Raw genomic sequence first — 14,992 nt, forward strand, 5'->3', positions numbered from 1 at the left:
CCGCTGAAATTTTGGTAATTTTTTTTTTTCTTTCCTCTCAGATTTCTCTTTTGAGTCCCCTGTTTATATTACAAGGTTCAGTTTCTGCCCATTGGATGTTTTGATCAAGTATTTCTTTACTGATCCTATGGGTACCAGAAGCAAAGTTGTGCCCTCTTTTTCTTTCTATTTCATATACTGGGTTCCTTTCAAATTCCTGACTACCAAATAAGATAATAATCTGTTCAAACATTATGATGCTAAATATGGTGACTGACAGTTTACATTCTGCAGTTTAACTGCGAGCCCCAAATTGATCCCTGTGGCAGATACTTAAGCACTGTTTGGTGGGTGACATTGCTTTTAATTTTCTGTTGCTGTCATGTTATTTGATATGAAGTTTAGCAATAATTAAAGTCTTTATGAAGGAAAATCAGATTTCTTTCAGTTACCTATTGGAGTCAAGTGCAATATTTCTCCTTGGCGCATATTTCATTCATTTGACTAAAGCAGAAAGGATGTGTATGAGGGCTGATAGTTCCTTTCACTGCTACAGAGAGCCAGGGATTATTTTGTAAACAATCCATTTCTGACTGCACATTCTTAAGTTCTACATTTGCTTGCCCTGTGTCAAGTTCTGGAGCAGGATTTAAATTCCCTGCACGTAGCTATCTTTAGGGCTCACATCTGGATGGCACTGCAGGAGCATATTGCTGAGAGCAAACAGACCAGCAGTTCTGATGGTAACAATGGAGTCTGAGAAAATACTGCATGCATGTATAAGGTTCCATTAAAAAGCAGGGAGTGAGAGGGATGTCTAATGTAGTCCATTTAATGCAGAACTCTCCAGAGAGTGAAGTGGGGATTATGCCTGCTCCTGTGCTTTTTAAGGACTAGTATAGAGGGTGCTTGTTGGGCGAATGGTATCTCCATAACAGACGCTCTGATACTCATGAATACATTTCTAATTATATCCTAATGATCTCAGCCACAAATAGGAAAACAAAAATCTTTGTCTCCCTGAGTGGTTACCTTAGTGGCTGCAGGATTGGCAAGGTTTAGATTTTCCATCTCCTCTCACTGATCCCAGGGGGCTTCATTGTGAGAAATGAGACTTGTTTATGATGGTGAATTAGATTGCTGTAAAAGGTTATTTCAACAGACAGTTGGGAAATCATAATAGAATAATTTAGTAAAAATGGGAGCTAAAGTATGCTTAATGAAACATGATTAGATTTAATTTTCTTGCTATTTCAATCATTAAAGGTACATTATGCTTTCTCAGACCTCATTTGGGCTCTTTGCCATGGACCCACTCTTAGTAACAGACTAAAACTTGCATGTTCCATTAGGATATGAAAATGGCTAATGATACTCTGGTCTCCTCTCCCTGGCTTTTGTAAAATTTCTGTTACCAGCTTTTCAGATATATTTTAGCTGTTTTCCTCTTTGATCCTTTTATTCCCTCACATCTATTGTACACATTTTTCAGTATGAATAACTGAACAGTGAGTATAGATTGAATGGAATGAAGTAAAAGACTAATATAGCTACGTAATGATTGTGAGGTGGCTTATTATGAATAATTAAAAATCATTAATTTAGTTATTACTAAGATTCTGTGTTCTAACAAAGTTCATATTTCAATTTCTTCATATAAAACATGTTTCTATGCTGTCTTAATCCAGTGGTACAATTCTTGGGGTTTTTGTGGACTTTTTTTGGTTTGGTTTTTGGGGGAATTTTTACTTGGATATTGGTTTCTTTTTTATTATTTTTCTTTATTCTTTCCTTTTACACTGCAATGAGACACTGTGTGCCACCACATAAGGGCTAAAATTTCTGTCTAGCCTCTAGTGTTATTAAATTTAGTTCTCGATATTTTATGACTCTCTCTTAGCATCAAAATGCTACTTTGATCTAAAAATATCCAACTCCTTTTCAGGCTCTCAATTCATATGAGAATAAAGCCGCTCTTTGCTGATAGATAACTTGGGTAGAGCAGCAGAACCTTGCTGTTCAGCTCAGTGGGTAAGAGCACTAAGGTTGTGGGGCTGAACCCTATATGGGCCATTCACTTCAGAGTTGGACTCAATGATCCTTATGGGTCCTTTCCACCTCAGAATATTCTGTGATTCTGTGATCATGGCCCATTTCTTTTCAGGATTCCAGTCTGTTGTTTGGGGGAGGAAATATAGGGGTTATTTCAGGATTTCATTATGTTATTCTAAGTTGGCTGCATGTTTCACTGAGAAAGGCTTCTTTTGTTCAGGATGAATTTTCTGCCCACAGTTGCATGAGGGGTAGAGGAGAAGGGCAGATCTCAGGGTAGCCAGTGGCATGTCAATCAGGAATACTTTAGGGGAAGGGCCCACATGCAGATCCAAGTTCAAAATCACCCTAGAGGAAACAGCTAACTCTGGGTTTCTGAAGCTCAAAATAAATATTTTGACTACTAAGCAAGATGTTTTGCTAACATCTTTCACCATCTCCTACTGAAACTGCTTCAGTTTTTATATATTAAATTTTCCTTGTCACAGAGCCTACTGATGATGTAGACTTTCACTAAAAGTGAGGAGAAATGAAAGAACTGAAGTCCTCTACATTTCTTGTAAGATAGCAAACTATTGTGGGATACGGGTGGTGTGATAACCTGGTGAGTGTGTCAGTGCATGCTGGGAATTTTTGTTTCGAGTCTTAAATATTTAAGGAAATTGAAAGTCTAGCTCCATTCTGAAACAGCATAGAGTCTCAAGTCATCGATTTTTCAGCATTGCTAGAATAGTTTTATTTGAATTTCATATGTCATAGTTGAAATACTTTATAAGAAAATGTGTGTGTTTGTTCATGTGTCTGTAAATACATATTTAATGGATCCTGTCCTCCTTATAAAGCAATAGATATAAGTTCCCAAATAATTATTTAGTGCCTGTTTACCACTGAAATGAAGGTATATGAAGGACAAAAAGCAAGCCTTCACTCTTTAGGGGGTTGAAGGCACTTTGTTACACTCTGAAGGCACTGGAATCTCCTATGTTTCCAGGCAGTAATTGCCTAACAAGTGAGGAAAATCAGGAAGATTTGAATTGAACCTATGCCCTACATATTGATGTCTGAAATATATCTCTGTCGTTAAGTGGAATCTATTTTCATAAACTATAGCAATTTTCAAACCTGTATTCCTGAAGTTGATTTCTTGAATCAATATGTGGGTATTTAAATAGAAATTACTTTGAGAAAGAGATGGGGTGAGACCATGAAGAAAACTACACTAAATTATTTGAAGATTACCCTGGAAAGATGTGCAAAAAAAAAACAACAACTGTTCAATATATTCTTGATAATTGTAATAACAAAATGCAGTATAACTTCCTGTGTCTTTGAGAAAGAATGAGGACTTGCTTAGGAGAGCCTCCTATTTTGCTGAACTTAGCCATTTCTGATTTTGTCTTTGAACCATCAGTTAATATCTGATGAAAATGGAATACATTAAATGTGGTATCATATTTAGCAGGAAGAGGTATACTTTTTTCAAGTCATAGCATCTGATGCTGTTTTACAAATGCTCATGAGAAGAAGAATTGGTTTCCTTTCCTTGTGTTCTTCTAGATGTGAGTTACACTTTTAAATTGTAAGTTGTGCCATTGCTCTTCTTTGCAATGTAAGAATTGACTTTAGAACAGGTGAGAGTAAGAATTTTCAGAAGTGGTGCTTGGTTTGTGCCAGGCAAGTGCACAGAGTGCTTCAAGGAGTATCAGTGGGGTATCAGGTGGCCCTGTAGTGCTGAGTGAATGTAAATTTTTCAAGCTGTCTACTGCCTATTGCTATTTAGACTGCCACCATGGGAGCAAGGCTCAGGGTAGTCCAAAATTCATTTTGCTATATTCTTGTTTATATACTCAGTGGAGCAATTACTATTTTTTGTCTTTTCTTCTCAGTTTAATATTCTGAGTGGTAAGAACTAAATCAAAGAACCATAGAATAGTTTGGGTTGGAAGGAATCTTTAACTATCATCTAGTTCCAACCCCCCTGCCCTGGGCAGGGATGTCATTCACTGAACCAATTTGCTCAAAACCCTGTCCAGCCAGGCCTGGAACAGTTAGAGGGATGGAGCTTCTACAATTTTTCTAGGAAGCCTGTGCCAGTGTCTCAGCACCCTTGTTGCAAATAATTTCTTCTTTATATGCAATCTGTATCTATTCTCTTTTACTTAGATCCCATCTCAAATTCACAAGAATAATAATCTATTAGCACATAAAAATTTATTATAAAACTCATATTGCAAGTATATTTTGAGTAATAATAATTACTATTTTTGCTATTCTTGTTAGCTGTCATTTCTTTCTCCTTTTTACTTCTTTCTCATCAGTTCTCTTTCAGATGCTGTTCTGTGGTCTAGCATCATCAGACTGTTTCTGGCTAAGGGAGCAATTGTCTTTCAATATCACTGAATTCCAGTGGCTGGAGGATATTAATTCCTGTGCCTGACATTGCATTTATGCTGTTAGTATTTTATAGAGCTAAAATGGAGCTGTCACTTCATATGTGTATTTCTGAAATGTATGTACGTGAAATCTGACCTACTAAAGTGAACTTTGTGTTCACTTTTTCTAGGGTCACAGGTACAGATAAAATAAGAATTAAATGCAAAGTGGGAAGAAAACAAATAAAAGAATAAAAATCACAATGTAATGAAAAAATGCTATTTTTGTCCCCGACCAACATAACCAAGATACATATGCTGTCTTTGGTTCTGGTACCACAGGCATAGCTAATAAAAAAGCAAACTCTGTAGAGTCTGGAAACTGCAGCAATATCCTGGAAAAATTTAAGCAAGGAGAAAGTGTTGTCATTTAACCTTGAAATCCTCTCTTTCTAGTCTCTAGATTCATTTATGTGTTCTTTTTAGTTTTCCATCTTGACTACATCCTGTTCCTTCTGGTAAACAGTAATAAAGCAAAATTATGTTAATCATGCACAGAATTTAATTAGGGAATGGGGTTGGTGGCTTGTTTGTTGGACACCAAGTGAAGCTCATCAGTGGCTTGTATGTCTGTGGGAGATTTTTGGATAACAGTAAATTTCCTTCCTGTTGTGTCTACAAAAGACAGAGTGTTTCTAGTATTTACATAGAATCAGAAACTGTACCTCCTTTTGCTATCTTTTTTTTTTTTATTATCATTATTGTTAGTTCCAGTTGAGAAGTTCTCTGGCTGTGAATACAAGTACCCAAACATGTACCCAAATGTACCCAAACATGGTTCTTAATACCAGATTCATTTCCTATCTCCTCTGAAAGCAATGAAGATTTTGATGGCTATATAAACACTGTCTTTTTAAGGCCTGGATTGTAAAAATGCCTATGTTTGTAAACTGACATTAAGAGAGGTAGAAAATGCTTCAAGTCTTATTTAGCTTAAATATGTATATCAAATCCACTCAGGAGAGTTTTAATCACTGTGTTGCACACGCAGAGTTAACTGCTCTGAATTGTAACCTTGCTCTACTATCATAGTTCAGTTCTGTTCAGACCATTGAATCCACCTCAGCTCCTTTTATTCTTGGAATTCATATCCACAGCCTGGCACAAGAAGAAAATACATTAATCTTCAAGTTCTTGAATAAATGCCAAGATAACACTGTGATGCATGGGGTATGAAAGTGTGTTTGTGTAATACACATACTGTTTATCAGGAACATTAACTTCTGAGAGAATTGAGAATAAAGATTATATACTCCTAATTGATGGAAGAAGAAACTTTATAGAGGTAGTTTGCCCATAATCTCCATTCCTCTAGTTCACAAAGATACTATAACATACTAAAAATGTTTTTTGTTTTCTGGGTTTGTAAGTGTTTAATAATGTGATTATGGTAAAGATTTGTTCGTGCCCATGGTCCTTAATTAACTGATCAAAAAACCCCAAACCAACAAACCTAACGCATACATTAGTCTACTATGCATTCTACTTTTTTTTTCAGTGTTTATTCATCTGATGCCGTGGTCATCAGGGCAGCCAGGACTTGGTGAAGGGAAGGAGAAATCTTGACTCCATGTTTCAGAAGGCTGGTTTATTATATTATGATATATATTATATAAAAAAGACCACACTATAACTATACTACAAAGAACAGAGAGAAAGATTCATCAGAAGACGAGACTGGAATAGAAAGGAATGAATAATAAAGTTCTGTGACTCCCAGAGAGTCCGAGAGCTGCTGCCCCCTTGATTGGTCAGCAAGTAGAAACATCTCACATCGACCAATCAAGAAAGCACCTGCTGCATACTACAGTAGCAGGTAACAAATTGTTTACACTTGAAGCTGAGGCCCTCTCAGCTTGTCAGGAGAAGAAAATCCTAGCAAAGGGATTTTCATAAAATATCCTAACTACAGTCATCTGGAAACAAAAATGCTGAAATGGAGAAGATACCCAATTGTGTAATCTTCTGTCCCTTCTCTGTCGGAAGGGACAAAACTAGTGATTTGAAAGTTGTTGAAATTTAAGTGTTGAATCAATCATGAATTGTCTCATCCTGACCATGGGTATTAATCACAGAAAAATCATGCCAAGTAAAATCTCCCTGTAATATTTCTTTACAGTACACGTGAATTTCACTACTAAGCAAACAAACTTACTGTTTAAGAGATAATATTTATTTGGTATAGCACCACAAAAAACCACTGCAGTCCTTAATATACTTATTTAATAATTTTTTTACACCTAATAAACACAGTGTTTTGCAATGTAGAGTTTTCATTTGCAGCAATTAGTTCACAGTTTCTCTTGCCTTGACTGCGTAGTGTCCTGGTAGGAATATAGTTTATGTGGAGCATAATTGCTTGTCTGTCTAAGCCCAGGACAGAAACATGAAAGAAATGCCCTCTCTCTCATGGGATAATAATGCTGGCTGTGTTACTTTCCAGTATTTCTGCCAGTCTGTTCACTGAGGAATATTGTTTGTGCTCCCCTGTTTTCTGCCACGTGGTTTGGTGCCTTGGTATCAACTAACAGATGTAGCTACTCTAGGAGTACCTTGAGTGGGGAAAGACTGGAAGATGAGTTTCCTAGGACATCCATGCACAATAGGATGTGTACTTTGAGCTGAGTAGATTAATAGCTGGTAGAGCCTGGTTGTTGAGTATGCTTGTTTTCGAAATGCATGTGTCTTGGGAACATGCAAAATCTCTATGAATAGGTGTCTACAAATGAGATGTACAGACTGACTTTAAAAAAAAGGATAAAATATAAAGAGAATTTCCTAGTGTCTTTCAGACTAGTAATCAGCTACTTAAATAATCCCTAAAATAAGTAATAATAGAGATTGAGGAATGATGTATTTTGAAGGTGCCAAATGTAATCAGACTATACCATGATTCTTGCAACAGAAGATTCAGCAGATGTTTCCTTTTGATTTAATAGCCATTCATTTTTTTGAAGTTTAATGTAACTTGAATAAACTAGTTATCAACTTTCTCTGCTGCAATTACAGATTGAGTAAATGTGAAGGTATGGAAAAAAATAATGTTTTTCAAAAGAAATCATTTTTTGAGGGTTGAAGACATAAAGCAAGGCGTAAAGTCAAAAATATTAAACATGTAAATGTGTTTTTCCTGCCCCTTTTGACAGCTTGAATATATCTCTCAACCCAACTAAACTGTGGTGGAGAAAAGCATCCTTTCCTCATTCAGACAGGTTCAATTTCCCTGTACTTCTCTGTCAGCCTGTAGCTTCTTATTCAACATCTTATTCACCAACACTGCTGGATTTTAAGGAAGTCTGTGAGTACAAAGAATAAAACATTCAATTTGAGATTAAGAGGGACAATGGATATTTTTTTTCTATCCCTTTTACTTCCTTGTAAAAGCATAGCTTTTCGTCTGTTATTTTTTTTGGTCAGGATTTTTTTTTCAGTATGGAAAATGTCAGGAAGGGCTTTTCAATCCTGATCTTGCACCCCTCAGTAGGCAGCGGAAACTGAGTCAGTATCAGTTTTTGCTTTTAAATACTGCTTTAGCAACTAGCTAGCTATGGATATGGGAGCAGGTTCTGAGGGAGAGGAGACAGAGACACATTTCTTAACAGCTGATGATGGATTGATGAACAGAGTATAGGAGACTTCTTTCCTTGTGGTGGCAAAATGTCTTTTGCATCAGAGAAAAATCCATGCAGAAAAAAGATGTCCACTGATTGTTCTCTGTCATTCTGAGTTCTTGAAGAATTAGCTTTTCATGAATGCTGGAAATTCAAGTCTGATAAGTGAATATTTTGTTATGGTAATTTGTGGCATAATGTTTGATTGCAGCACCCAAGTGAGTTTGCAGTTCAAATGCTTCATTGCTACTTGAGACTCTCCATAGCATCTCCAGATTTATGAGTCTAAATATGAAGTTACTGCTGTGTACAGTTTCATTGCTTCAGAGCATATCAGCATGAATTCTTCCAGAATACTGGAATTCTCCAGAGTGAGATATCTGTGTAGATTTTTTTCCCATACTGTCTGTTCAGTTGTATGCAAATTTTTCTTTTTAGGAAATCTCAGTGTTAATCAGAATGAATAGCTTTAATCCTCAGAAAGCTAATTTGTTTGGCTACTTTTTTCTAGGTAATGGGAAAGTTTGTTTTTATATGAAATTGCTTCTGAATGTCCTTTCTGTGAAGAAGCCTGACTCTGCTTGAGAGAGGAGCCTACTCAGACTCCCTCTGTTGACAGTAAAGAAAATTTTCCATGAGAATTGAGTTATTTCATTAAGGTTTTTAGGTGCAAAAAGATAAGCTTTAAGGCTTCATTGCTGCTAGAAATTTAGGTGCAATTTTTTAGAAAGAGGAAATGTTATCTATTCTAAAAGCTGCTGCTGAATTGCTTTGCAATTCATCCGTAACAGTGAATGTAAGATTATGAAATTTTGCATTGCCTGCTGCAGTGGGCATTAGAACAAAATGTAAGACTAATTCTACTGTTTTCTCTTGGTTGATGCTTGACATTCTAGGTTTTTATTAATGATTTCCTTTCTCCTTAGTTAATCCTTCAAAATCACTATTTTTCCTCTATAATCAATTGACATTGTCTAAGCACATATTGACTAAAAATGCAGATGCTCTTTATTTTTCAATATTCCAGCAGGAATTTCTGTGAAAGTCGCAAGACTAAAATCTTTGTATGTGAACTGAATATGCCACCATTGTGATACATCTGAAAAGCATGATCATTCTAGAAATTGGTTGTCAGATTAGTTGCTCTTTTTTGTGTGACCATACCCAGAGGGAAATATTTGGAAATATTAGTTCTGCTTTTGAAAAAGTCTGATTTTTGAAAAGCAGACTAGCAAGAGATATGACTGTTCTTACTTCTGATTTGGATAATTAACAAAGAAAATAGAATTACCCTAATGTTAGAGATCCATATTTATATGCTTTCAGTTTGTGCATAACTGGTCTTATGAATCAAAAGCCACAAAAATGTTAGAGATTAAATTAACCAAAGTTTCTGATTCTCTGTTTCATAAAGTAATAGCAAATCAAAATAAGCTAGATTGAAGGCAATCTTAAACTATGTTCCTGTAAATAGGTCTTTGTTAGCATCAATAATTTGGTTTATTTCATCTCAACTATACTGTGACAAAGAATCATCAGATAAGAATGGCATATTTTAATAACTTTAATTTGAATATGGTTAATTTCTATTAATTTTCTTCTTTCAATGGATTTAGTATATGAAAAGTCAAGTCTCTATATTTTTATGTCCCCTTACTTACCTAACTTGTGTTTCATAGATCATATATAAGCTTGGGAAGGAGAGTGTAAAGTTTAATCACTCCAATTATATTGAATGAGCAGGAGTACTGTAGTATGTAAGGTAAGATTTAATTACAGCACATCTGTAAATGTAGCATTTAGGGCTTTCTCTTTTGGGTTCTTAGATACATAAGTAGCCGACATGTATGTGAGGTCTCCCAAATTGCAAACCTCTTATCACAAGAGCAATCTCTTTTGTTATCTAAAATGTAATTAAAATACTGTAGTTTTCCTAGAACTGTTCTAAGTTCTAATCCCCTTAAAGGAAGAGAAAAGGCAGCTTTAGCCATAGTATCTAGGATCCCTCTTTGCTAATTCACACCCTTTTACCTAACTGGTTTAAATAAATACTTGAACTGATTTCTTTTGTGAAAGTACAACCCTTCCAAATGAGAATGAAAAGTTTAATGGCCTAAATACAGTTCAGTCCAATTAGAAAAGCTTGATTTATCTTCTGTGGTTTCCTTTTTTTTTTTTTTAATACTAGTATTTCCTTGTTATGCCCTTGGTATTTCATAGCTGTCCTTTTTAAGCACTGAAGCAATTATTTTTGAGAAGGCTGATTCTTCAGGGTCCAGTGCTTTCCTGCCTTTCATTCGCCGAAGCTGTACATTTTAATGAAGTTGTTTCATCTGTGTTGCCAAACACTAGAATTTTACTGCTTCAATTCTAATTATCTCTGCTGGCAAATGCTATGTTTTATTAAAGCTGTCAAGTGCACTGTTCATTAAATGTCCACAGTCAGTGGTGCTGTGCACACAAATTAGATCAGCTTTACTCCTTGATAGATTATGAAGTTAAATATTTTTATATAAACCTCTAAAATTGAGTCTAACGGCAACCACTGATGGCTTAGATAAGTAAAGCATACCTGTAGCTTCTTAGAACCTAATATCTTGTCAAAACCCATCATGGAACATACCTAAAATCACTAGTAATATAGCTGAGTATACCATTTGTATGATTATTTAGTTCATTAGGATACCGTTTTCCTTCCTCAAGATATCTACATTGCATCTTGAATTCTAATTTGTATGTATTTAGGGTAAGATAAGTTTTGTTAGTTATGCTTTGATGTAAGTAGAAAACATCAGCGCTGGTCGTTCAGCAGAGAGTTGCAAAGTGCAATTTATGTCCATTAAAAGCAAAAATGGCTTCATTGGAATGTTACTAACCTGGTGAATGTGAAAGATTGTTATCATAAACAACTAACAGCTTCTCTTCTAACTGCATGTCTGAAAGGGGACTTTTACTAGAAGATGTTCACTTCAAATATATGAAGCAGTAATAGAAATACTGTATCTGCAAAGAAAATATTTGAGTCTGATCTTGTTTTGACATCTGGGGTTTTTTTTTGCTTTTGTTAATTTTATGTTTTTAGTGTATGTATCACTATCTTCAGTAGTGGAAATAGTAATTCTTGCTATGTAATGTATTGTTTTCTAGGGGTTCTTTAGGAGAATTAATAAGATATTGTGATGATAGACTACCAGATAAACACATTATCTTTTGAAAATAATGTTTTTCTTATGTTTCAGATAGCTGTAGGAAAATAAATTCAAATTTACTTTTACTACCGTGGCTTTATGGTGTCTGTTTCCTGTATTGGTTACCTTAGCTTTGAGGAATCTGATGTTTACACTTTCCAACTTTGCTTTTGAATTTATCAGGCTGTATTTCAAACCTTCAGAGGAACAGATATTTATTGTGTTCTTTATGGAAATCATAAATAACGTCTCAAAATGCTATGTAAAGTAAATAGAATTTAAGAGGTCTTGGATATATATTTTTAAGGCTTGGGTAAGAAACTACAGTCATTCAAAAGGCTGTGAAGTATTCTTCCTTGTCTCTTCTTATGGTCTATTTTAAAAGCACTTTATTGTGAATAGAAAGAATGTTTATGTATTTAATTTTCTGTTAATGTATTATACCTTAATACATATATTTCATGGTATTTGTAGGAAATAATGCATTTTATTTTTTCAGTGCAGAAACAGAAGGTATTCCTTTGACTGTATTCAAGAACTGAAGTGATTTTTACCAGCTGAAATGCTTAACTTCAGACAAGTTTAATCATGTTCAACTTCAATTTTTTTCAATTGTCAGACAGGAGATGGACCTTAATAAATGGTGTATTTTGTGGCAGTGAAGTAGTTGAGCAATACCAATATACTGAGAGATTTGGTGGGAAAGGGATGCATGGAAGGTACCTAAGTGCATGGGAGAAACCTATGACACATGAAACATGACAGTTTTTTCTTAGTTGTTATTTTCACTTTGGATGTATGTATCTATTTGGCTTTGAGTCTGAAAATTGGACAAAATATTTCCTGAACCTTCTAGAGAGATTTGAAAAGTACTTAGGCTTATATTTACATCTAAACTCAGATTTGTCAAGGCTTTTCCTGTTTTGGCTTCTTGGAAGTTATCTGAGTTATTACTGTCCCTCGTGTGTATATTAAGCACATATTGGTTCCATTGCCTTATCCACTCTTTTCAGGCTGAATGTGCAAGTGTAGTGAATATAACAGAAGAAAATAAATTTCTTTGTAAACATTGCTGCCTTCCTCTTCTCACTGTAGTCTCAACAATTGTGAAAAGTCACTGAAGCAATCTTCAAACACAAGAAAGACATTTAAAAAGTGATGCAACTCAATACAGTCAGAGGTCTTGAATGTGTCTGTGAAATTATGAATGTATACAAAGAAAAAAAACAAATAGACTTATGGTGGGATTACCAACCTGAGACTGAAAAGAGTAACAATGTCATTAATAAAAGAAATATACAAAGGGAAATATTTCTGGTTCTGAATATATAGAGATGAGGTTGATAAAGTTCTATGCCAGTTTAAAAAGTCCTCACATTTTAGACCTAGATAAGAATTAGTTTAGTTTAAAAGAACATAGGAAAAGTTTTGGGCTAATGTTGTAGAACTGGGTCCCTGAAATTAATGTTATCTACTAAGATATTTGGCTGGTTTTACAGTTTTTTAAATGTTGACTTTTAAGGTATTGAGAAAGTACTGCTTTTGTATTACCACATTTTTAAGGTAATAGTCTTCTAGCCTTGCAAAAAGAATAGTAGATTTTTTTTTTACTGTTTTGTTTTGTTTTTGCAGAGATACAAGGACAGTATACTTGGAAATACAATGCAAACTGTAATTGCCTTACTGAATAATATTGTTGCTAACAAAAGTATGAACATGATGACACTCTTTCAAGAAGGTATGCCATCTTTATTCTCCTTTATTCTCTGACCAATTTCCAAGTGTGTAGTATCTGGCACTGTGTGAAACTACTATCTATTTAGATTTTGTAGTGGTTGTTAGATAATCACACTATAGCTGATGTCCTCCTCATCACTTCCTCCTCCTTCCTTACCGATTTGATTACAAATTTAACTTTGAGAAAGTTGTTCTTCCAAGAAAGTGGGCTTATAAAAGAATTACTAACTGAAAATTACATTATGCCTGTAAAGAATGGCTTGGGAAGGAAGTAATGGACTAGAGTACTGACCATAACAGTGAAGAGTGTAGAGACTTCTGTAGAGAGACTTCTTCCTTTTCTCACTGGTTAAACCTGTAAAAGGATAAGTTGTGCAGTATTTGTGCACACTTTTAAGAAATAGCTTCTGTTCCAGTCCAATGATGTAGACTACTGGGGTGGAACCCAAGCTGACTATAAAGTCTTAGTCTACAAATCATTGCATATTTTCATGAAATGTTTACCACCTAAGTTGGGTAATAAAACACTGGCACAAGTTGCCTGGAGAGTGGTTGGATGCCCTGTCCTTGAGAGCATTCAAGGTCACGTTGGACAGGGCTTGGAGCACCCTAATTGAGCTGAAGATGTCCCTGCTCATTACAAGAGGTTTGGACTAGATGACATTTCAAGGTCCTTTCCAACCCAAACTGTTCTATGATTCTATGATTCATTTCACTGCATTTTATTATCTACGCTCCTTTTATTTAGAAATTGGTTCTGAAGAAAAGGTTTCTGCTATTGGAAATCTATATAAATTACAAACTTGTTTAGAGATGTACATTTTGATAGCATTTCTTGTGTTTATCATGAATGGGTGAGTGACATCTAGCAATACAGGTCTGTGCTACCATTTGTACTATTTTTTGGTACACATACCAGCCTATGAATCCATCAAGGTGGGTAGTAGGAATCACGTCCTCATTTTCATTATCGGCATAATAGTTTAAACACTGACCCAGAAAGCAAGACAGCTGAATTCCTGAATCTTTCTAGTCTTAAGGCATTGAATGGGCAATGCCATTATTCAAGAGACAAACTGGAACTTGACATTGTTGTTAAATAACATGTTCCTCTCTTCTTGTTGCAAACAGATCCACTCTGAAGTTAGTGGTGTGTTAGTGGAGAGCAGAGCCAGGGAAAAAAAAAAATGGAACAGTATGACTAATTTGGAAAGGGCTGGTTCATAGGGTTCTGATTCTTTGGTTATTTCTCACCAAACTGCCTATCACACTTAAAACTGCTTGGGGTTTATTGCGATTTAGATGTATGTGTGCTTTTACTATCTTTAGGCACATCTGCTCTCTGTCAGGCAAAAACCTAAGTTGGCATTGACCTGAGTTGCAGGAGGGTAACTTGTTAAAACTGCATAATGCAAAGAAGTTTGTTCAAGTCCCACAAGCGCTATAACCACATAATTGGCATGCCTTGCTTAAAGTAATATGCCTCTGCCTTTCTGTGTGGCAAATTACGTGCAAAACTGTTTAACAGCATGGCAGAAATGCCTCCATTCCCTAAATATCTCTCCTTTACTGTCCTACAGAGCAAACTCCTGTGTGCTTTTTATGCTGCTGGTAGTATGTCTGTGCTCTTTCACTTCTCATCTGCTCCAAAAATAAAACACATCTCTTCAGTCATGATAGTTTCCAAATTAAGGAAACAGGATAGAAATATTATTAAAGTCTTTTACTTGTGCTATGACCTAATGACTCCAATAATATTTTCAGGCTAATACTGATTAGATAACACTAACTTGGGCTCAGTGAACTTCAGCAACCACACTGGAGAAAGCAGAACAGCAGCCAAAAATAGTTTATTTCAAGTCAAATGTCCCCATCTTCTCTCATCCCTTTTCCCCACTGGCTAATCTTCAGAGTACTGGAAACCTGGATTTTGGCCAGTGCTTTATTGATTTAGGGCCTAATTGTCAAGTAAAGAACTTCTAAAATTTGGTTT

General features: G+C 35.4%; 1 protein-coding gene across 3 annotated transcripts in view; it reads left to right on the forward strand.

The window, feature by feature from the left end:
- ULK4 (unc-51 like kinase 4) overlaps positions 1 to 14,992 on the forward strand; it is a 213,858-nt gene that overhangs the window by 110,520 nt on the left and 88,346 nt on the right. For all 3 annotated transcript variants that reach the window (XM_038126839.1, XM_038126840.1, XM_038126838.1), the window contains one exon: positions 12,895 to 13,000. In XM_038126839.1, the coding sequence (XP_037982767.1) occupies positions 12,895 to 13,000 (106 nt within the window). The remainder of the gene's footprint in view (positions 1 to 12,894; positions 13,001 to 14,992) is intronic.

Source organism: Motacilla alba, chromosome 2 (genome assembly GCF_015832195.1).
Source record: "Motacilla alba alba isolate MOTALB_02 chromosome 2, Motacilla_alba_V1.0_pri, whole genome shotgun sequence".
NCBI classification, from domain to species: domain Eukaryota; kingdom Metazoa; phylum Chordata; class Aves; order Passeriformes; family Motacillidae; genus Motacilla; species Motacilla alba.